Raw genomic sequence first — 24,104 nt, 5'->3', positions numbered from 1 at the left:
TTATTTTTATTTTTTAAAGGCTAACAAAAGGTTTATTTACAAGGGAAGGGGAATGAGGAAATGTACAACTCGGAGAAAAGAGGGAGATAAATTCTTTAATGTGTGCAGATCTCTTTTAGGATTAGTGTTTTCATGTTCTTCAGATAAATACACAGATCACTGGATTGTGTGGTATTCTATGCTTAAATTTTTGGTTTTTTGTTTTTCAAAGATTTATTTATTTATACAAGAACCGGGGTATAGGCCAGATGCGCGGGAGGGTGAGAGGATTCACCACAGACAGAGTGGGGAACAGAACAGGCAGACTGACTGAAATACACTGCTGAGGGGAGCAGCGGGCGAGACAAGAGAGGCCTGCTCGCCATGTGGGTTGCTCCAAGGCTGGTGGGGATTGAACCGGCACTGCAGAGGCTGCAGACAGCTTCACAGTGCGGCGCTCAACCACCTGCACCACCAGGGAGGCCCTGCGCTTACATTTTTGAGGTGCCTTCAGACTCTTTTCAATAGCGATTGCACCAGTCTACACTCCCACCAACAGGGTACATGGGTTGCTTCTTCTTCACATCCTCACCATGATGTTCATCATCAATGTGATAACGGTCATTCTCACAAGTGTGAGGTTTTCGTTGTGGTTTTGATGTGCATTTCCCTAATACTGATTGATGATGAGTATCTTTTCATGTGCTCGCTGGCCAGCTGTGTGTCCTCCCCCCCCCACCCCCCCACCCCCCCGAGAAACGTCTATTCAGATCCTTGGCCCATTTTTTTAATCAGGTTGTTTGGCTTTTGTTGTTGAGAAGATATTCACAAATCATACATTTGACAAGAAGTTAATATCCCATTGTCTCCTTTTTTTTCCCCATTGTCTCTTAACCCTCTTTAAAAAGCTCTCGCCAAGGTTGTCAGTGGCCTCCATGCTGCTAAATCTAATGGTTATTTCTCAATCCTCACCTTGTTGGACCCTTAGCAGCATTTGATACAACCGCTCACTCCTTCCCTTCAGAAGGATATTCTTCAGTTGGCATCTAGGACACCAGCCTTTTGGTTTCCCTGCCCTGCTGCTCATGCTGGGGGACCCTAGTGCCATCACCCCTTTCTTGGCTCACTCCCTAGGGGACTCAGAATGTCTCCAGCCTTAATGATGATTCCAAAATTTACATCTCCACCCTGGAATTCTAGTATCCCCATTTGGAAGTCTAATAGGCACCCCAAACTTAACCGCTATAAAACTGAGTCCTTACTCTTTCTCTGAAACCCTGCTGCTTCCACAGCCTTCCCTGTGTGTATATGGGAACATCCTCAACGCCTTTGCTCTCCTCACACCCCACAGCTGGCCCAGAACCAAGTCCAGCTGACTCCACTTTCTATCTAGAATCTGACCACTTCTCTCCACCTTCACGGCTATTCCCTGGTCCATGTCACCATCACCTCCCACCTGAATTCTTGCTGTGGCCTCCTAGTAGTGTAGCCCCTCCTGCCTGCCAGACTGTGTGCAGCAGCCGGAGTGATCCTGTTAAATATAAATGAGGGTAGAGTACCCCTTAGTCAAATCATGGCTTGGCCTTCAGCCATCATTCCCATAGGCCCTTGCTGACCTCACCTCCTCACATCCCCCATCACACGCTCAGCGGCCCGCAGGCCTCCTTGCTGCTCCTGAGCTCAGCCAGCTCCCTCCCAGCCCAACCTTGGTGCCTGGGGATCCCCTGGCCCTCACTCTCTCAACTCTCTGCTCCCCTCCCCTGCTTTATTTTTCTCCACAGCTCTTCTCATCCTCTGGCACACTATATATTTTTCTGGTGTGTTTACTGCTTCTCTCCCTCCAGCAGAATTAAGGAGGCAGGGATTTTGTCTGGCTTGTTCAAACTGCATCCCCTGCACTAGAACAGTGCCTGGCACACACAACCCCCCTCTGCCCCCCCCCCCCCCCCCCCCCCCGCCACTAGGTGTTTGCAGAGTAAGTGGACACCTGAGAGGCAGGCCAGGCCTCGCTGAGGTACTGTCAGAGCAAGGCAAACAAAGCTCGGCTGGCTGCACAGTTGACTTATGAGCTGCTGCCTCAGTCCCCTGTGAGTCATGGGGAGGAGGAACCATGAGCCTAAATACCTGTTAATGTCTCATTAGCAACGAACACAAGGTCTTGGTTGGCCTCAAGCTGCAGGTTGTGTAAACAAAAGTCCGGAGCACATGGTGTCCACAACCCAACCACTGCCCTATTCCACCTGGGCTACAGGAGGAAGATGTGCAGCTATCCCCTGGGCCCTCTGGGGCAGGGGAGCATTGAAGAGGGGCACAGAATTCAGTCCCCTCTCTCCTCTCAGTCTCAGGTGGACAGAGGGGAAGGTCTCTGGGTCTTTCCATTAACCCCAACTCAGAATTTCCTTGCCCTCACTCTGACCCTGTTGCAGCATCAGTTCCATTCCGTGGGAACGGTGGGTCTCCCAACCCACCCCAGAATCAGTGCCCAGCACCCCTACCCACATGCCCATCCTGGGATCTCCTGTCCCGACCCTGGGGAATTCTAGGGCCCTCCCACTGGATGGAACTACAGGCTGCACTCAGGGCATCCCACCCGCTGTGGCCCCAAGGAGGGCATGAGAGGGAGGAGTGGAGTCAGCTGAGGTCCCAGAGCCACGACAGCCACACTTCAGGCCTCCAAGCCCCGGCCTTTCAAGGGCTGTGAGGACCAAATAGTTTTCTCTCCCAGAGGCCTCAGTCCCTCCCAAAAGGACTCCCCATCTTTGTGGGCAGGGCCCATCAAGCAGGGCTCAGCTGAGACTGGGGTTGGGGAACAAAGGCTTTTTAGGCCTGTGGTCCAGCCTTGAGGAACAGGCCCCTCCTAGGCCTCACCCCAACTGGACTTGGTGATTCTCAAGAGGCCTTTGTGATTCCCGCCTCACCCTACCCTGTTCCCCCAGCTACTGGGCACCAGACCCAAATGCCAACAGAAGTGAGTAAGTCGGGGTGTAGCCCCATCTTCTTCTCCCCTCAAGTGCCTGGTCCTTAGGTGCTTTTTTATCAAAGCTCATGAAAAGTCAGGCAGGGAGCATGAGGCTGGATGGGGCTGGGGTGAGAGCAAAGGTGGGGGCTAGGACAGAGCAAGAGGGGTGGGGCAGGAAGCAAGAACAGGAGGAAGTGGAGGGCCTGGCTAGCTGGTCCCATCACGTCCGCCTTTGAGCAGTTTGTTCTGCCAGAATGGAGCCGCCTCTGGGAACACTGATGTCTCCCCACCCCCCAACCCCATCTGAATCAGGAACCCAGAGACATGGGGACGAACCGAGGCCTTTAACTGCAGGACTTTAGAAATTAGGAGATAGGCCCAGTGGCAGCAGCTCTCTCCTCTCCCTGCCTAGCCTGGCAGTTAGAGGACCCCAGGAAACAGCACGGTCTGCACCTGAAGGCAGATTAGTGACAGGCCGTGAGAATAGGTCAGAGGTTCGGAGACCAGTTCGGAAGCCACTGCCGTGTCTGGAGTCAGGGGCAGCGCGACAGGGAGAATCTGCGCCGACAGTGCTGGATGCTGTCCTACCCTGAAACTTGAGTAGGAAAATGCGTCGTTTGTGGAGGTGCTAGGCGTGTAGCCACGGCAGAGCGAGGATGCTCATCTGGCCGCGGTTCCTGGAAGGAAAGGAGGACCAAGACTTAGCTTGTGGAGCTGGAAGGGACTTGCTTGACCTGAGGCCCAGAGAGAGCACAGATAACACAAACCACCACATACCCCACATATATACACACCACACACACGTACACCCACCCACACCTGCTCCACACTCCACCATACAGGCAGGTAGCATTAACCACCAAGCTGGAGGGAAGCTCCATTTTCCTGGCTCTTGGCCCGGCATCCCCTCTGCTGTCTCTGCCTCTCCTAGTCACAAATGGGAAAACAGGGGCTCAGAAAGCCCCCCAGATTGAGTCCCTCCACAGCAGGAGCACCCAGAGAGAGCTTCTTATCCTGCCATCTTGAAGCTCGACAGTTATTTCCATGCAGCACCATCTGTGTCCCCTAAACATAACCGGCCTTGGCCAAACTCACAGCCTTTGAGGGTTTGGGAAAACCCACCCGCCTCTCACCCAGCTCTCCTAGTGGGGGCCGTGATATATGCCCAACCTTCTTCACAACTCGAGAGACACTGGAAAGTGTCTTCACAACTCGAGAGACACTGGATTTATTGCTACATAAATCTAAGGCAGGGGCATGATTTAAGATTTATCTTTATTTCATTTAGAGCTTAGAGGCTTTTTGTCTCAGTGCTTTGTGTAAGCCTATATGAGCCTTCTGCCCTGCCACCCAACCTCTGCCACTAAAACAGCCCTAAAACCTCACCCAGTTCTCACCTAACCCCCTGGAAAGTTGAGTGGAGTCCTCCTAGAGTGTCTGGGTGGGGGTGAGGGGAGGGTGTTGACTGGCAATTGCTCCTTAGGGGGGGACCACACTGATTGTCCCCTTTCCAGGCCTCAGTTTCACTTCCTCAGGCTCTAATCCTCAGGAAACAACGCCCTGCTCAAACCAAGCCCTTTAGCCAACACCCTAACATGGAGAAGATGAAAGAATCCCACCCCCCCAGCCCCAGGGGTGGGGAGCTGAGGGGTGATGATTCAGCCCCTGTAAGGAACAGGCAGAGGAGTGTCCACACCCCGCTGTGGGACAGAGAGGACAGGAGGTGCTGCTCCGGGTGGGTGCAAAACCAGCCACGGCTGCTTCCGAAGGGCCAGTGGGCTCTCCCTGTGACCATGTGCACCCCAGCCCCACCACATTCAAGGCCTGGCTCAACCTACTACCTGTGTCCTTGGGCAAGTTACTTGACTTCTCTGTGCCTCAATTTCCCCATCTTTAAAAAAGGGTTAAATATTCACTACCTCACAAGTCATGATTAAATAAGATAATATATTAAAAGAAAAAAAGAACACCTTAGCCCCTGGAGTGTGGTATTTTCTCATCTAGATTGGTAATTTTTGCTCTTTTTTAATGTTTTTTAAAAATATTTTATTTATGCATACAAGAGCTGGAGTAGAGGCCAGAGGTGCAGGGGGGAGGGGGTGAGAGGGTGAGACAGAGTGGGGAGCAGAACTGGAGGATCCACTGAAATACACTGCTGAGGGGAGCAGCAGGCGAGTCAGGAGAGGTCTGCTGCGCCATGTGGGTCAGCTCCCTATCGGGGGATTGAACTCGTGCTGCAGTGGCTGTGGATAGCTTCATAGTGTTGACACTTAACCCCTTGCACCACCAGGGAGGCAGTTTTTAATCTTATCGTAAATGTTAATCTTAAAATTCAGAGCACCAAATTTTGAAATCACAGTATCTGGGTTCAAGTCCATTCTCTGTCACATTCTGTCTGTGAGGGCTGAGTAACCTCAGCGCTTCAGCTTCCTTATCTGTACAATGCAGATAATAATGCCTGCCTCCCAGGCTGTTGTGACTTTTTTTTTTTTTTTTTAAGATTTATTTATTTATTTATTTATACAAGCACTGGGTACAGTCAGAAGCGCGGGAGGGTGAGAGAATTCACCAGAGCCAGAGCAGGGAGCAGAGCAGGCAGAAGGACCGAAGGACACTGCTGAGGGGAGCAGCGGGCGGCAGGAGAGGTCTGCGCGCCATGTGGGACCCTCCTCCGGTCGCCGGGGAGCAGCCGGGGATCGAACCGGCGCCTCAGAGGCTGCGGGCAGCTTCGCAACCCAGCGCTCAACCGCTGCTCCACCAGGGGAAGCCCTGTGACTTTTAACTGATTTGATGCATGAAAAGCTCTTAGGAAGTGCCTCGTACATCCTTGGTGATTAATATTACCTGTTAGTAGTAGTTGGTTTCCTAAGATCAGAGGGGAGATTTGAACCCAGGTCTGTGTGATTCCCTAGTCATGTTCTGAAGCTCTTGCTCTTCCCCATTGGAACCACTCATGGGCCCCTTCACCTACATCACACACTGCTGGATCCTGGCCGTGGATCTTGGCCCAGGCTTTCTCGTTGGCGTAACTGCCAGCCCCTGCTCCTTCCATGCTCACCAAAAGGTGCTCCCAGGACCTAGGGCAGCAGGTAGATGGTGACTGTGCTATATAAACTTTTGGCACCCAGGTTCGTGACGCTGAGAGCAGTATCTTCTATTGGTATGAGGCATCCAGACAGACCCTGGTCTCCACCCAGTGCCTCTCTTCTCCTCAGCCCGTCCTGCATCCCAACCTAGGATACAAGGGCTGTTTGTCTCCAAGCCCAGGCTCACCCTCTGATGCAGAGAGTGGGGGCAGGGCCAGGTGCACCCAGCACTCCCTGCAGCCCCTCAGGAAGCCTGTGGTGCTCTTGGCCATGAGCTATGTTTGTGCTTTTCCTCCCACATCATCCATCCTTACACACACACACACACCACCACCTGCTCAACACACACTTTATCTTCATACACACCACACACTCACCCACCACGCACAATTACCATATTACCATATACACATACCACCCCCTCACACACACCCCCCACACACACTGAAGTAGTGTCACAAGGTGGAAAGGGTGGGATTTGAGGTAAAAGACCTGAGCATCCTCCTGGCTGAGTGAAGTGGGCAAGACTGACTCATCCTCTCTGCCTCAAAGCTACATGGTGGCCAGGCTTACGGTGCACGTTCAATGAAAGAGTTCATGACCTCTTCTGTGTCACTTTAATCCCTTTTTTAAAGTTTTCTAGTCAAATAACATGAATACATTTATTCACAGATTTCATTTTTGGAAATCTTGAATAATATAGATAAAGCAAAGTGTCATGTGATCACGCTCAGCCCTGTCTTCCCCAGAGTTAATAACTGCCGCGGTCCCTTGTCTCTCCTTATAGACCTCTATATGCATTTCCTAGCTCTCTGCTACCTGTAGGCTCCTACAACTGCGTTTTGTGAGGTTTGTTACATAAAAGGGATCGTATGATATGGATTTTTCCGCTGCTGGTTTTCTTCTCATAATAGCAGGTGGCAGCGTGGCTTCTGCCTCTGTCTGGCTCTCACGGTCCCTTTAGCTGCCCCTCAGCTGACGGAGTCTGTCGTTGTTTCTAGTTTTTAGCTGTTAGGCCACTGGGGTGGACAGCTGTGGGTGTGCAGCTTTGTGCTCTTACACAGCGGTTTTCTAGGACAGACATGGTCGATCCATTTGTTATTTTTTATGCTGACTCGACACACTGCAGCCCAGGCTTTTTGTATTCAGTGTCTGTTGGTGACTCTGAGCTAGCCTCCCCACGGCATGGCCCCACACGCCCTCTGAGAGGACAACAGACACAAACCTGAGTCCTGAATTCAGAAGGGTCGTGTCAAGTGTGTGGCCGAGTGGCCCTGACCAACAGCGTGGACCAGGTAGTGTCCCTCCGGCTCCTTTGTCCTCTGTGCCTGACCTCTTTGTCCCTGCTAGTCCACTCTGTCCCTCTCTCTATCAGAATGGGAAGCAGGTGACCTAGTTCCAGTGCTATATAAGTGACCACCGGGCAAGTTATTTACCTGTCCTGAGATTCTTTTGCTGAAATACAAAAGCAAGATAATAGAGGCCCCCGCCTAGGGCATGATGGACAAGGGAGGTGAGATAAGGATTAGTGTGTGAAAGGACCTAAGTTAACAGCAGCCCAATTCCTCGCTTGCCTCTTGCCCCAACCCAAGTGCAGCTCCTGCAGGGTCTTGTAGTCAGTTAGCTACCAATTCAAGTACCTGCTGCCCTTTTAGGTATTAGCAAACAACTGAGGTCTTCACTATCAACCAGATGCTAACCAAGATATCTGCTCTCCATGAAGATGTTAGTTAACAATGCATGTCACTACCAAGACATTACCGGGTTACTTTCCCCTGTAATGAGAATCTGTACATAATGTAATCTCTGAGAATGTCTTTTGCCCTCACGCCACTGTCAGTTTTCTGACAAGTTCCCTGGAACATAGTGGATGCTCAGTAAATATTGTTGGGAGTAAATAAATGAAAGCCTGCAGTTGACTCACAGAAAGGAGGCTGCAGTGATGCTTCAGGCAGGGCTGGCTTCCAGATAGCACCAGGTAAATAAACATCCATGGTCATTGGCCAAGGGAGGAGCAGAAAATGTTCATTCCTCTTCCCTCCAAGGGAGAAGCCAGCTGGCTGTTCTCAGAGGCCTCCTGGATGGGTGCTCCTTGCAGGAGCCACCCGCTGACCTGGTCAGGTCCAAGTCTTCTAGGTTGAGAGATTATGTTTCATTAACTCACTCATGGGTGACCAGACTCTGGGAAATCAACCAGGCAAGCTACTGACTGATAAGCCAGATCAACAATTTATTAACGAATGTTGGCAGCTGTGGCTGCTAAGCAGCCTGTTGTGTTGGAGTGAGCCCGTTCCTGGCTCATTCTCTTTACAGGAGAAAAATTTACTTGGGAAGCTAAATCAAATTCAGAAGGAGCAGAGCAGAAAGGAATGTAGTGATATCAAAGAAGATTGGCTAATGCCACATCCACTGTCATTTATTTTCCTGCTGTGGTCACGATTACTGCCCCATTTTATAGATGAGGACGCTGAGGCAAGTGGGTGATGGTTACTGGGGGATGGAACCGGCACTCCAGGCCCTGTTCTCAGGCCCCTTTCTCTCAAACTGCTGAGTTCAGGGGCCCCAGACCTCTACCCAGGCCCCTCAACCCTGACTAAGGCTCTCAGTCTTCTGTTAAGGCCATGCAGCTTCCCCGAGTAACATTTCTGCCTCCCGCTGAGCTGCGGAGAGTGTCCCAGCAGCAGCACGCACATGTCCCAGGAGGCAGCTCTCCTGCAATAATAACAATAAGCACAGTAATCGCTATGATTCATTAGGGCTCACCATGTGTCAGGCAACATGCCAGGCACCTTACACACATAATCTCACTCTCACCACCACCTCAGGAGGCAAGCACACTCATCTTCCATTTACAGATGTAGACATAAAGGTTCAGAGACTAAATACCTTGCCCAGGGTCACAGAACGAGGGAGCGACAGAGCTGAGACTGGAATTCAAGTCACTCTGGCTTTCGAGCGCACACTTGTAACTACCCCTACTGCCTACCTACCTTTGAGTGTGACATGTCTTGCTAGCCCACGTGCTGGGACTGATCCCTGCCAGAATCTCCAGCTCCTTATGCGCTGGGGGCGTTGCTTCTGAGCAGGGATCCTTGATGGTTTCCCCTAAATCTATCCCATGAAGACTGGGTCCTAGAATCTGGGAGCCAGTGCCTGGGGTGAAGAAAAGGAAGCTAGGCATAGCCCAGCTGGCACAAATTTTGCGGGCAGCCCCCATGTCCCCTCTCTGTCCCCGTCTTCCACTGCTCCTGCCTCACAGGATTCCACACTTTCACATCATGCCCCTTACCCCCTTATCAGCCTTGCAAACTCCTACTCATCCCTCAAGCTCCAAGTAAAGTGTCATCTCTCCTGGGATACATTCCTCCTTCCTAATCAAGCCCGATCATGGCATTTACTAGGCTTTATTGTAATCATCTAAGTGTCCCCCATGAAGCCCCAAACCCTGAGTGCTGTCTCTGCACCTCTCAAGTTGCTGGCATCAGCTCTTAGCCTCTGCATATTTGTTTATTGCATATTACTAAATATTCATATTTCTGAGGCCCCAAGGAACATAAGTCTTCCTCACACAAATAGCAGAAGAAGTGGGCACAGCCCAGTTAACAAGAGGGTGAATGGATTTAAGGAATTCCAATCCCATGTAGACCAGTTCATAACCTTTGAAGCACTGGTGGAACTTTTTGGGGTTTTTTTCCTCCCAGAAAAGTCCTATCAAGTATAACATGCTACTTCTGGGAGTTCTGCTAGCTAAGCTTGGACCCCAGAGAAAAGCTAAGTGGGAAGAATAGGAGTTGGTGGCGATCGTGGGAAGGCCTGGTAGAGGGTAGCAGGGTGGCAGAGAGGAGTTATCTCTAGGGAATTACTGTTCACAGTACATAGGCCAAGAAGGCACCCTGGGGAGGCCTTTTTCCTAAGAGCAGACTCGGTGCTGCCCATAAGCAGCAGAGCACCATGGTTAAGAGTGGGGATTTTGGAGCCAGCCACTTGAGTTCAAATCCTGGCTTTGCCCCTTGGCAGCTGTGTAATTGTGTCCCAGAAGAGGTGACACTTGACTTGGGGATTGAAGGATGAATGTGGGTTTGCTAGGCTGGTGAGGCCTAGAGAAGTCCTCCAGGTCAGGGGCCTGGTGTGAAGAGGGTGGAATTCCCCACAGCAGGGGCAAAGGAGGAGGCTGGACCTTACCCGCAAAGCATTATATCTCTGGGCCTTGATTTCCTCTAGAGACGATAGAATCCCTACTCAATGGGGATGTTAAGGGGACTAAATAGACTAATGTCAGTAAAGCACATAACAAATGCCCAGCCCTTGCCATTATTGCTCAAAACTTTATCCTCTATGTAAGAACAAGGGAGGGAGTGGCAAGAAGCCTGGGCCTCAGCTTGGAGGTCTCCTGAGGTCCCCTCCTCCAGAAAGCCTTCCCTAACTCCCTGCCACCCCTGCACAGACCAGATGATTTGTCATCAGCCCCCTCTCCCACCGCCCCCCATGGGACTTCTTATTTCTCTTTGGTTATATTCATCATACCGTTAAAAATCAAAATCCACAAATATAGAGATCTAATTGACTTTATTAAAGGATTCATGAATCTGCATCCTGTCTATGTACTGCAAAGGCTTACAAAACTGATAGACAGAAAGCGAGTGGGGCAAGTTATTAGCTTAAGAAAAGATTATTCCAGATAAAGCCACCTTCCCTAAGGGGAAGCAGGGGGTCCTCATCATTCAGATGAGCCTGCTGGTGTTGATTAGGAAACCCCAGATCCTCTGGGAGAGGAAGGGTACTAAATCTGGGTGGGGGTAATGAACGATTCTGTCTTAGGCTCATTTTTTCTAATTTTAATAAGTGTAACAGTTGCATCCCCGTAGGGTCCAAGTTCAAGGTCAGGGATCTTGTCTGTCTAGTTCTTTTCTGTTTTCCTATACCTGGCACATAGTAGGTCCTCAGTAAATAGGTGCTGGATTAGGGGTGGAAGGTGTTGGGCGAGTTCCAGATTCCAGGAGCATCCCTGGGCAGCCAGGCAGCAGGTGATGGGCCTGGGTGGGGACCGGGCCCCCGTGGTCAGTGTCATAGGGGCTGGACTGTCTGACTTCTCTCTCTTCTCCCTTCCCTCAGTTCCTGGCATTTGACACCCAGTTGCTGATGGGGAACCGACGCCATTCGCTGAGCCCTGAGGAGTATATTTTTGGAGCCCTCAACATTTACCTAGACATCATCTACATCTTCACCTTCTTCCTGCAGCTTTTTGGCACCAACCGGGATTGAGGAGTCCTTCCCACGCCCTCCTTCCTTCAGAAAATGCCCCTTGCTGGTTCTCTGCCCCTCCCTGTGCTCCTGCAAGCCCAGATATAAAATTAGCTGCCAGCCCAGTCTGTGGCCACCTCCCTTTCCCTCGGCCTCACCCCCCCCCCCCGCCCTGGCCCCCTGCAGCTTGAACCTCTTCCATCAGGGGCCCCGTGGAACAAGACCCCGCCAGCCCCCGTGTGCCCTCCCCTAGTCACATCTCCAAAACCGCCATAGTCAAGGTGGAGTCTCCTCTGGGTTTGAGGGCCCCAGGGATGAGTGGGCAGAGCCTAGCAGGATGTCAGATGTGAGAAAGAGACCCCAGGAAGGCTGACTGAAACCAGCACCCCCAGAGTCACTCCTCCTAGGCTGCCATTCCTGTGTGACCTTGACATACTCTGCCGTGTCCAGTCCACCCCTTTATCTTTGCTTCCAGGTCAGGCATGGACACGCTGTGAGGAAGAGGCTGGGGAGACAGCTGGGAGATGGGGAGAGGGTGCTCTGCGGGTAGGGGAACATGGGTGGACAGTTTGTCCTAGGCTGCCCGTGCTGTCTCCACTCTGGGACCAGTTACTTTTTTAGGCACTTGAACCCTAGAGCCAAGAACAACGGGAGAGGGTAGGAAGCAGTGCCATCTGCACTTGCCCTGGCTTACCCTGCTGGGTCATGATAGAGCACTGTTGGGCCAGGAGGTAGGGGCTGGAGGGCCTGCTGCTAACTGGGGGACTGTCCTAGAACTCTAAGGCGGGTGGGAGCAGGACAGCCAACTGGGAGGCCTGGGTTCCCCAACACTCACCTGCATCCATCTGGGAGGACTTTGGGGTTCGCAGGACTGAGACCTACATCCTCTCACCTTGCAGTCCTGAGGCTAAGAGAAGACTTGGGCCCTCGAAGACTGGGTGTTCTGAGGACAGGAGGACTATTTTAGTCAAGTCAGCCCCATCTGGGGGGAATGCTTCCCTGCCCCCAGCCCTTCCCCAAGGCCTTTCTTATTCCCCAAACCCTCCCCCATCAGCTCCCTTTTGCTGGCTTCTCCCCAGTCAGCAAACAGGCTCATTTGACAGTCCGCCTGCCCCTTCTCCTAGCTTCTCTTCTCCAGCCATTCAGCCAAGAGTCCTAAGCCCCCTCCACTCCTTATCTCAACAATCCAATTTGGAAGTTGTCCAGCTGATGTTAACAACGGTGGCCAGTCCTTCCAGCAGGCCCCATGTGATGAGGTCCGGGCCTCCTTATCAGCCTTCAGGCGGCTGAGATCTCGGCAGGGTGTGCGTCAGCCACCCCCATCCCCTGCAGGCCCACTGGGGCGGGGGAGGGCCAGCCAGCAGCTGTGCAAGGCCAGCTCTGGGCCAGTGGAAAGTTACTGGGTGGAGCCAAGGAGGCTGAGAGTGGATACCTGAACCTGGACCCTCCCTTGGCCTCTCCCTCCAGGGCTGATTCTCTCTCCCTGTGCTGGGGGCTCAGTTGGCCAGTGGGGAGGGGGGGGGCAGAGGTGGCTAGGTATGTTATCTGCCCATTCCCCCTCCTTCTCCAGCCTTCCTTTTCCCAGATTTCAAGAATATTGCAAAAGCATTTGAAGTTTTGTTCCATCTTGGTATTTGAGAAGAGAGATGGTGGTGGTGTGTGTGAGATAAAGGCAACTAGGAGCGTGGGTAGGATGCCTACTGTGTGCTAGTCTAAATCCACCACAGTGATCCTACAAAGGCCGTGCCCTGCACAGCTCCATTGCAGAGGGGAAAGCAGAGGTGGCCGAGGGCTCAGTGCCGTGGTACAGCTGACAGCGCGGTGTGGAGGGCCTAGGATGAGGCTGGCGGTCAGGCCTGACTCTGGGAATTTGTTGTCCTCAGGGCTGCCCCTGGCCTTCCATCACCCCCATCCCCCAGCTACCACCACCAGATTTTATACTCCGTGGTTCCCACCTTCTAGACACAAGCTGAGGCCAGATTCTGGTGTTTGGTTCCCAGTCTTAATGCCAACAGGTTCGTGGTTCTAGGCTAGTGTTTCTTGCTGTCTGAGAATCCATCTTCCCATCATCACGATGGCAGATCGTGGCCAGGGTGGCAAAGAAAGAGGTGCCGGGACACAATTTCCATTGACTTCATCGCCCCGTTGTCCCTTCCTCAAGGGCCCTCCCTTTGGTCCCCTTCCTAACCTCTGGCCTCCCTTTTAAAGGGTTTCTCCCTCCACCCCTCACCCTGCAACCCTGATCATGCTTCCCACTCTGCCTGTCCAAGTCCTCCTTTTCCGCAAACAGTTTTTGTAGGAACTGGGGATGGAAAGGTTTGTCCAACGATGAGCCCCCAAAGCAGGAGGGCGGCAGATCCTCAGCCATGAGCAATGTGACAGAGGTCACTCAGGGCCATCTGAAAGCAGAGCCCCCCTCTCAGGGTCCAACGAGGGGCGTGGGCACACTGAGCTGCCTGCAGAGCCAGGAGCGGCTCCTACATTCCACCTGCATCAGGCTCTGAGGAGCCGGGAACACCTGGATGGAGCTTGAAAGAAGGAAGGGCGGGGAACAGGAATGCAGGATTACAAGAAACCAAGAAATTGAAGCTGGGCGGGTGTCCCAAGCGGCAGAGGGGGAGGGGTGCCTACTGGCCCCTCACATTTTTGGTAGGGGTGGGGTAGAGCCCGGGAGGGATAAGTTTGGGTTTTATAAAGCTAGAGGCTGCCAGGAATCTGACCATCTGTGAAGCAAGGTTGGAGGCCTCCTAATGAGGGGAAGAGAGACCAGGAGCTGCTGAGCTGCTTTCCTGGGTATTACAGATTGGCAGCCTGGAGGCAGAGGGAGTCCCTGGCTGCCTGCTCCCATTCCCACGTGCATGTGTGGCCTGGGGAAGCCCCAGAAATCTTGGTTCCTCTACCCTCTGCTCCCCAGCGACTCAGGATCAGACAGACACCTTATTCCAAAAGGCTCTGCCCCTCCTTTCCTGGCCCACCTGGAGGCAAGTCCCAGGGCCTGGCAGCTCTCCCAGTGGGCTGGGAATTTACACCAGCACTTTGCTGCCCTTCAGTGGTTGCCTGAGGAAACGCAGGGCCTGGCTCTGCAAGGGAGAAGGGCAGGGGCTATAGGGCCGGAAGTTGCAGGCAGGATCTGGCTACTGACTTTCCTTCCTAGTCCTTCTCGGGCCTCCCTAGGCCTCTCTCTCCGTATCAGTCCCCTGCTGTTCCCCTTCATCCAACCATTGTCACATGTCTCAGACACATTTACCCATCTGCTAGAAACTGCCCTGCCACCGCCCCGGAGCTTTCTCCCCAGTGTCTGAATGCAGAGACATGTCCTCAGACTGAAATCCTTGAACCTCACCTCCTCCAAGTTCTCCCGGGGTTCATGCCTGTTCCCTTCTCTGACCTTCCCTTCCTGGTCCTGGCTCATGACTGATGGGAGAGCAGAATAAAAATAATTATGACACTTGAACTACTTCCACTGCCTCTTGCTTGTCACCTGAGCTGGCACAGGGAGTCCGTGTGTGACGTTTAGCTCAGACTTGGTGTGAAAGGGTCACACCAGCCAGCGCCGCTTCTCCCTGCGTAGCTAAGCGTGAATCAAATCTCTACGTTGATCTTTACGTAGAAACAAAGCTCACTGGCCCTCCAGCTCACACACAGCCTTTGCAGACCCCTGGGTCCTTACACCATCACAGTCCTGCTAGAGCTTCCTCCAGGCGCTTTCCTTGGAGTCTGTTCTTTTGTCTGTTGTTCTTAGAAGATTATTCCTTAATTTCACCCAAAGTCTGTTTTTCTAGAACAAAAGATTCTGTTGTACATGAAGAATCCTCAAGAATTAAAGCTTTATGAAGACTTTGCCTATCCTCCCCAGGTGCCCTGGCCACTCCCTCCTCAGAATCCCCCTGCACCAATCCAGCTGTGTTTTAACTGCTTCTCCTGTCTCTTCTATGAAACCTGAGCTCCTTGAAGGCGTGAAATGTGTCACCCTTGAATTCACAGGATTTATGGCAAATAGTCTCAATAAACAGCTTTTGAATAAATGTGAAACCACGCAAAACCTGGGGGAGGTCACGGTTAATGGGTCCTCACCCATGTGCTTACAATTGTAAGACTCGGCTCAGATTCAAGGTGCAAAAACAATGGGATTTATTAACAAAGGGGAAATTGGGGGAAAGGAAAGAGTTTCTAAGGCAACAAATAACTGGCTGTCCTACCCCAGAAAGTGTCCACAGTGTCTAGTAGTCTAAACCAAAGGCTTCTCGTGTAAGATGGCACTGTGCCTCTGAGGAGAGCCTGGAGCTTGTGGCACACTGGTAAACAGTAGTCCAGGACCCAACTCATGCTGGTAGCTGGAGGTAATTATAGGTGGTGCTGACTGAGGCCACAGCCAGCAGTGGATGCCAGGTCAACCTACCTGGAGGCCAGGCAATGCTGGAAGCTGGACCAGACAGCACCAGAAGCCACAGCACCACAAGGCAGTGCCGGGTGCACTGGAAGCAAGAGTAGTGGTCTAGTGATGGTGCCAGGAGATCAGAAGCAGTGAACAGCTCTTAGGGGCGGCCGGACACAGGTCAGCAGTGCCAGTTAGCACTGGTCAGCAGGTGACAAGAATCACCCAAGAGTGTTACAGTGCTTAGATGTGCCATTGGCACAAGCTAACACAGGCAGCTCTTTTAGAGTCAGTGCCAGGCCCCAGGCCCCAGTGTACAGCTTTCAGAGACGTCAGCCAGTGGTGCGAGTCAGCAGGTGATGGTGGAGTCAGGGCTGGAGGCAGGAGCAGCAGTTAGATGGTGGCTTGAAGTGGAGATCAGATGTGAAGGTCTCAAAGGTCTTGAGGTCTTGGGGGTCTGTGTCAAAGATATTTCCAGGAGAGTCTGGACAGAAGCGGTCTACGCCCCACTTATGTCCCCTTCTGGGCAGCCACCTTTCAAACCTGACTAGTCTGTTTACAAAACCAGCTGTTTCCAAGACTTGACAGGGGCTGATGCGAGCTCGAACCTGATTAGTCCATTCACAAAACCATGTGGTCTCTAAAACTGAAATCTCACCAGCCGTGAAACCCACCTGCACTGAGGTTGGGCCCTCACAGTGGGGCGGGACAGGGGAGCTCGATTGTATCTGTACGGTGCCATCCAGGTTTAAACCGGCCCTGCATGGTCACCCAAAACGCCACTGCTTTTTCCAAACCCAAACTCAGCTTGTGCCAAGGTCAGCTATCGAACCCGGTTTGCGCTGTGTGGTGGTGCTCAGAGGGACCCACTGCTCTCTCCCCGACCCCAGCAGCAGATGGGGGGACACTCCTTTTACAAAGGGAGAAATGAATCCATTCCACCCCTTTTATTTTACCTAAGAGGAAACAAGGGAGCAGAAGATACAGTGACTTGTCCAAGTTGATACACAAGGTATTGACTGGTTGTCAAACCATCCCTTAAGATTCTCTAGGCTCTCTGCTCCCTCATCTGCAATCATACATAAAGGACTCACTGAAGGACTATGCGGATTCGTGAATTGTCTGAGAAGCAGAGGGTTCTTCTCTCCTCCCCACTCTGGATGTGACAAGAGAGAGAAACAAACCTTTATCACAGGCAGCCTGTATCACCTACTACATCTTCCATTAAGTTTGCCTTGTTGTAAACTTTATTTCATTGTGGTAAGAACACTTAACATGTGATCGGTTACCCTATTAACAGATTTTTAAGTGTACAATACAGTATTGTTATCTGCGGGCACAATGTTGTACCGTAGATCTCTAGAGTTTATTCAGCTTGTGTAACTGAAACTTTATACCCATTGATTAGCAACTCCCCCCTTCCTGGCTTATTTCACTTATTATAATGTCACTTATCAGGGCTTTTCCATATTGTCACACACGGCAGGATTTCCTTCTTTTTTAAAATGAATAATACCCCACTGTTATCTATAATCCCACATTTCTTGTATCTGCTCATGTGTTGTTGGACATGTAAGTTGTTTGCACACCTTGACTACGGTGCAGTGTCAAAACAAACATTGGAATGTTTATGTCTTTTCAAGATCCTGCTTTCAACCCTTCGGATAAATACCCAGAAATGGGATTGCTGGATCACATAGCACGTCTAGTCTTCTTGTTTTCAGGAAACTTCATACTGTTTCCACAGAGGCTGCACCATTGAACATTCCTACTTTCTCCACACATTTGCCAACACTTTTTATTTTGTCATAGCTGTTCTAATAAGTGTGAGGTGACATCTAATGGTGACTTTGATTTGCATTTTCCTGATGATTAATGATACTGAGCATCTTTTCATAAACCTGTTGTTCATTTGTACGCCTTCTGTGGGAAAAAGATCTATTCAAGTATTTTATCCAAATGTTAACCACGTTCTAGTTCTTTCGGGGTTGGACACAAGCCCGGCGGGGGCTCCCCAAGGTGTTCTCGGCATCAGGGCGGCGCGGCGACCCCCGGCCTCACCCCCACCGCGTCGCCCCTTCGCGCACGCGCGATGGCGCCTCGGCCGCGCGGACCCGCCCCCGGGCTTCCGGCTTCCGGTTCCGGGGAGACCCGGGCCCGGCTGGCGCTAATGGCGGCGCCCGTGGAACCGGACGCTGCGGGTGAGGAGGAAGCCAAGGCGGAAGAGGACCCGCGAGTTCTGGAACCCGGGGCCGCCCCGTTCGGAAATTTCCCTCATTACTCCCGCTTCCACCCTCCTGAGCAGCGGCTCCGCCTCTTGCCCCCGGAGCTGCTTCGCCGGCTCTTCCCTCCGCGTTCCGAGGCCAGGCCAATCCTGGGGCTCGACGTGGGGTGTAACTCCGGGGTGAGTGACGGGGGGGCCGGAGGTCGGGGCGTCCGGCGCGAGGCTGCCTGCGTGTCCGCTGGGGTCGGCGCGGCGTTGACCGACCCCTGGCTGCGGCTGCCGCCTGCCCTCCTGGCTCCCCCTCCCCTCTCTCTCAGGACTCTTGGGGGGATCACCCTCAACTGCGTTTGGAATTCTCGCGCCCCCTTCTCTGCGTCGCCCCTTTCCCTCAGAGCCCAACCCGGAAAGGCCGCCGTGCCCGGGCTCTGGCGCTCGCCTTCCGTCCAGCGTGGCCGCCCACTTGGCTGCAGGAGGCGACTCCCGTATACCCTCGTTTAGGAGCGTGGGTTTGGGGTTGGCTTGCAGGGAGAGACGAGCTAGAGTAACACAGTCGTTTCTGGAATTAAGATTCGTGTACCCTGCAATGCAGGACGACCCACGGACCGAGTGGATGTTTGCTTTGAAAGCGCTGCAAAGGATGGAGAAGGAAAATAAACCATCCTGCTGGATGAAAGCATTGCCACGTTTTCTTAAGGAGAAGTATTCTTAGGCATGCGATAACTAAAGTCAAACCACGTGCAAAACAGAAAAATGTCTCTCTGACACATACTTGTAGCCGCCAGGGTATGGCGGAGGAGTCATCTATGTTTGCAGATGCTTCAGATGTTAGTGCTCTCACTCCATTCCAGACCAGAAGCTGCAGGGAGGAGAATTTTATTGTGTTGCTGGCCTTAGGAAGAAGGCTGATGGCAGGTTGATTGAAGGTTTTAGGAATACCACTGATAACGGGAAAGGGAATATTTGGATACAAATCCATAGCTGGAATGAGTAGCTGGGTGGGTGTCTGACTGTCCCCTGCAGACATTTCTCTACTATGATGCTAGAGGAAATCAGAGGGGGAACTAGTGACAAAGAGATACCGATTTAAGACTAGGGATTTCATGAAGGACTTAAGGAAACCACAGGAAATTTTAAAGTTAAGAGCAGTGTATAGATACATTTAGAGGCAAGGATATATTTGCCATTAACTAGGACAGTGGTTCCCACACCTGGGAGCTTTCTATTTTAGGGAGCTTAAGGAAAAAATGCCTGTACTTGTTAAAACAAACAAACAACAAAAAAAATCAAATCACAAAGGAACATAGAACAAAAAAAAGTCTCTACTCCTGACTTTTAATTCTCCTTTTCTCCTTAATTCTCCAACCAGTCACTGCTTATAATTTTTTCTATGTATCTTATGTATATACAACCATTTATGTATAAGTATCACACCTCTTTGAGTTTTGCAAATAGTAGCACACTATTTTACATCTTGCTTTTCATTTAGTATTTTGGAGATCATGCATAGCACTATATTATTTTTTAAGCAGCTTCATTATGTTTTAATGTGCCATAATTTCTGGGGTGCTTTGTTTAAAATTTTAAAACTCCTAGCCCTAATAAATTAGGATCTTGGGGGACTGAGCCCTTGGGTCTGTATTTTCTTTTTTAAGCTGCCAAGGTACTATAGCAATAGGGAATTGAGGATGGGAAGGATGAGTGTGTGGTAGAGGAGGGACTGATGTGATAAAATGGCTGGTCAAACATGGAACACAACCAAGTTCAGATAGGAGGAAGGAGATAGCAATGAAATAAGAGATAGGGAGAAAATTAAGCATTGAAATACAGGGCCTTCTTACTCAAAGGATAGCCCTTTGAACTACAGCATAGGTATGAGTGAGAAGCTTATTAGAAATAAAGTATCCTAGCCCCCATTCCAAATCTACTAAATTAGCATCTTTATTTTAATAAAAATCCCTAGGGCATAAAGAACTTGATGTAATGTAAATCTTGCAATGTACTAAACCATGTAACCTTGGACAAATTAGTCACTAGTCTCTGAATCATGACTTTTAAAATACAGGGTTTGTTTGGTTGTTTTGTTTTCTGTATGTGTGTGAACTATGTCACACAGGAAAATACATAAAACAAATTTATACCTTATGAACTATTATAAGGCAGACACCTTTGTGACTGTTGTCTAGATCTAGAATAAAACATTGTCAGCACTCCAGAAGTTCCCCACATGCTGTTTCTGTGCATGAGCCACCCCCCCCCCTTTCCACCCAGAGGGAATACTAGCCTGACTTTTATGATTATTGTTGCCTTTTTAAAAAATGCTTAGTAATTTTTGTAGCTCTAAATATTGTGGTTTAATTTTATCCACTTTTGAGCTTCATATAAATGGATGTTTCCAGTGTATTTGCCTTTTCACTCAGCATTATATATTTGAGTCATCCATATTGCTGCACTGAGCTGAATTCCTTCATTTTTAACTGCTATCTAGTATTCCATTATAACCACTATTCCACATTTGTTTATCCATGCTACTATTATCATATATCTGGGTTGTTTCCAGCCAGTTTCTTCACTTGCACATAAATTTTTTACTCACAGGATCATTTCAAAGAGCAAATGAGGTAGTGAATAGGAAAAAAAAAAACAGAACAATTCGAATTTGAGTTAATTATAATAGTTAAATAAGTCAAAGTTAGAGAAAGGGGGTCCTCTCTCGTGGCACAGGGGTTAAAGACCACGCTATCAAACTATCACCAGCCACTGCAGCATGAGTTCAATCCCTGGCAGGGAGCTAACCCACATGGCACAGCAGACCTCTCCTGTCTCTCCCGCTGCTCCCCTCAGCAATGTATTTCAGTACATCTGCCTGTTCTGCTCCCCACTTTGTCTCTGGTGAATCCTCTCACCACCACCACACACACCCCCACCCCCCGCACCTCTGGCCTGTACCCCAGTTCTTGCATGCATAAATAAATCTTTAAAAAAAAAAAAGAGGGAGGGTGCTAGGATGGTTAAAAAAAAAAAACCCACAAATAATTGGATTTAGCTAGAAGGAGGTCAGCGGTGACTTTTGAGAGTAATGGATGCAGAAACAATACATTTCAGATGGGTGGAGTTGAAGCATAAGAGGTAATAAAAGTGAAATTGTAGTATGAAGGCTGAATTGAGGACTTGTGGAATTCAGACTTTCCCAACCATAACTCTGGGAAGCAGGTTGTTATAAGTTGGTGCTTGCTCTGTTCCTTGCCTCCCTGGAACTCTCCACCTCCCTGGAGTCTGAGATTCCCCCCCCCCAAAAAAAAGATCATTTACTAGCATTTAATTTACTTAAGCTGGAAAATACTGCTCCAGCTTCCTTTGGTGCAAATATTGGGCTGAAACTTAGAGCCATAGCACCCCATCCACCATGTGTCAGGAGTGCATTACAGCCTGAGACCTCTGGAGGGCACTGAGCGCCTGATCTGGAAAAAGTTTTGGGCAACCTCTTAGCCTGTAGTTTATCCTTACAAACCAAGGAGTAAGTGTCAATCTCAGTGGGAAGAGACAGGAATGTCACTTTCATTCACTGGCTGACAGTGCAATGACCTAGCTCTTTTGGATTTCTCTAGGATCTGAGTGTGGCTTTATACAGACACTTCCTTTCCCTACATGATGGGGAGACCTGCTCAGATGTCTCAGGAGAACTCCGTTTCCTCTGCTGTGACATAGATCCAGTCCTGGTGGAGAGAGCTGAGAAAGAATGCCCTTTTCCTGATGCCTTGACCTTTATCACCCTGGACTTCATGAATCAAAGCACCCGGAAAGTTCTCTTAAGCTCTTTCCTAAGCCAGTTTGGACGCTCAGTTTTTGACATTGGCTTCTGCATGTCAGTAACCATGTGGATTCATCTGAACCATGGAGACCAGGGCCTGTGGGAGTTCTTGGCTCACCTTTCCTCCCTCTGCCGCTACCTCCTGGTGGAGCCACAGCCCTGGAAGTGTTACCGGGCGGCTGCAAGGCGTGTCCGGAAGCTGGGCCTCCACAATTTTGACCACTTCCGCTCCCTTGCCATCCGAGGTGATATGGCCAATCAGATTATACAACTCTTGACCCAGGACCATGGCATGGAATTAGTATGCTGTTTTGGCAGCACCAGCTGGGACCGAAGCCTTTTGCTTTTCAGAGCAAAGCGCACCATAGAAACTCATCCAATTCCTGAGTCTCTGATAGAAGAAGGAGACGAAAGGGACAGATTAAAATTCTGGAAACAGTGAGATGGAACCAGAAAAGAGATATTGTAAGGGTTTTATACTAAAAATTAAGTATTAATTAACTCCTCACAGATAGGCAGCCTCAAAACCTGGTAGAATCTTTCGGCAAAATGTCCAAGACGCAATTGAAAGAGGATCTGTTCCTCATTATTTGGGAACATCCCAGAGGACACTACATACATCTGTGGATTGAGCTGGGCTGTCTGGATCAGGGTGGTCTAGGGAAAGTGGCCCTGGTTTTGGAATATGGAAGTAGCTGCTTTTGGTGGTTATCTCTAAACTTAGATCAGGCTAGCCTTATAATGAATTAGTTCCCTGGGCTCCTTGATTCTCACCTGGCTTCTTCAGGCTTCTTCTGGACTTACTGGTCCTGCCTTTAGGTAATACCTCACAATACAATCCAGAATGAAGTCACTGACCTGGCTAAGGGAGAGGGTTAGTAGGAAAAACATGTTATCTTTCCAGAGCAAGTCTCCAACATGCCCAGTCTTAGCACAGCAGTTATAGACAGACTAATGCATTGACTGGCATTTAAAAGGTGTTTAAAAGATTTAAATTATGAGCCCAAATTTTAGCTGGTACAAATGAAATAAATTAAGTGGGATTATATTTTGTGTGTTTGTGTATGTGTGTGTGTATGTAATGTATACACATATATATATAATTATATATAATAAAAGCAACTTGAATATGGTTGAAAATGCCTCATCAATTAGTTAGATAAGAGAGCTTTAGAGTACTTTCAACTCAAGAAAAAGAACCTCACCCAGGCTTTGAACATGCCAGCAAGAAACTTAACTCAGGACTCTTCTCAGCATCCTTAGCCAAAGCACACCAGTGTGGAGGTGAGGGACCAATCTGTGTGCAGGGAAGCATGCATAAAATATAGTCCAAGTGGTTGCCTACAGCATAAATGCTGTGGGGTAGACTAGTGTCTGTCAGGTTTTTATTTTTATGGTCTCCCCCCACCCCAAAATCAATGTACTATGAAAGAATCCAATTTTTTTTAAAAGATTTTATTTATACAAGACCTGGGGTACAGGCCAGATGTGCGGGGAGGGGGTGTGAGAGTATTCACCAGAGACAGTGGGGAGCAGAACAGGCAGACTGACCGAAATACACTGCTGAGGGGAGCACCAGGCAAGACAGGAGAAGTCTGCTGCACCATGTGGGTATCTCTACTGCCGGTGGGGATCGAACCAGCACTGCAGAGGCTGCGGACAGCTTCACAGTGCTGCACTCAACCACCTGCGCCACCAGGGAGGCCCCAATTCTTTTTTTTTTTGTATATTCCCTTGACCCTTTTCCCCTCCCCCTCCATCTTAATCACTGAAACCTCAGTTGGATGATCAGTGTTTGCTAGTTTATAATTATTTTTGTATGATTATTTCAGTTCATCCACTGTTTCCTTATAATAATCATATAATACTTATAATAACTCATGTTAAATTATCCAACATTTGTCTTTATCTTTTTGGCTTAGTTCAATTTCACAAGGTTTTGATCTTTAAAATACTAATTGAATCCAAAAGAAAGTGGAAGACAAAGGAAGATTTATTTGGTGCAGAGAAGAGAGAAAAGCAAAACCTATCTAGCTAAGAAAAAAGATTGATGAGCTTCGAAATCTCTAAGATCCTATATTCTGAATTGAAGTTACTGAAGGAGGAGCAGAGAACAAGAGAACTACTAATTAGAGGTAGACCTATAGATGGAGAATTTAGTAAAAGTTACTGCTAAGGAATTTGAATTTTATGCATGATAAGAGAAGCCAGCACAATACCTAAACAATAGGGATTTGGGAAAACCAGTTTTTCTATTTCATGCAGAATAATTATGTAGCTGGTGCCATTTCCAATCTCAATTAGCCTCCAATACTACTTTTAATCTTTTTATAATTGCTGCTCCTGATCCCCTTTTTTTTTTTTTTTTTTAAGATTTATTTATTTATTTATACAAGCATTGGGTACAGTCAGAAGCACAAGAGGGTGACAGA

At 49.6% G+C, this 24,104-nt stretch overlaps 2 protein-coding genes across 2 annotated transcripts in view; both read left to right on the top strand.

Annotated features, from left to right (window-relative positions):
• FAIM2 (Fas apoptotic inhibitory molecule 2) overlaps positions 1–11,286 on the top strand; it is a gene marked incomplete at both ends in the record, with an annotated part of 30,669 nt that extends 19,383 nt beyond the window's left edge. Inside the window, one exon of the mRNA XM_084256120.1 lies at positions 11,137–11,286. Coding sequence (XP_084112246.1) covers positions 11,137–11,286 — 150 coding nt within the window. The remainder of the gene's footprint in view (positions 1–11,136) is intronic.
• Positions 11,287–13,339: 2,053 nt separating this feature from the next.
• On the top strand, positions 13,340–22,114 carry BCDIN3D (BCDIN3 domain containing RNA methyltransferase; the record flags this gene model as incomplete). Its single annotated transcript, XM_084256118.1, is given in 4 exon segments — positions 13,340–13,373; positions 17,676–17,793; positions 17,795–18,044; positions 21,470–22,114. Coding segments are annotated over 4 exon segments (1,047 nt in total).
• Positions 22,115–24,104: the final 1,990 nt, after the last annotated feature.

Source organism: Talpa europaea (genome assembly GCF_964194135.1).
Source record: "Talpa europaea genome assembly, chromosome: 15".
NCBI lineage: Eukaryota > Metazoa > Chordata > Mammalia > Eulipotyphla > Talpidae > Talpa > Talpa europaea.
This window is presented reverse-complemented; position numbering and strand designations above follow the sequence as displayed.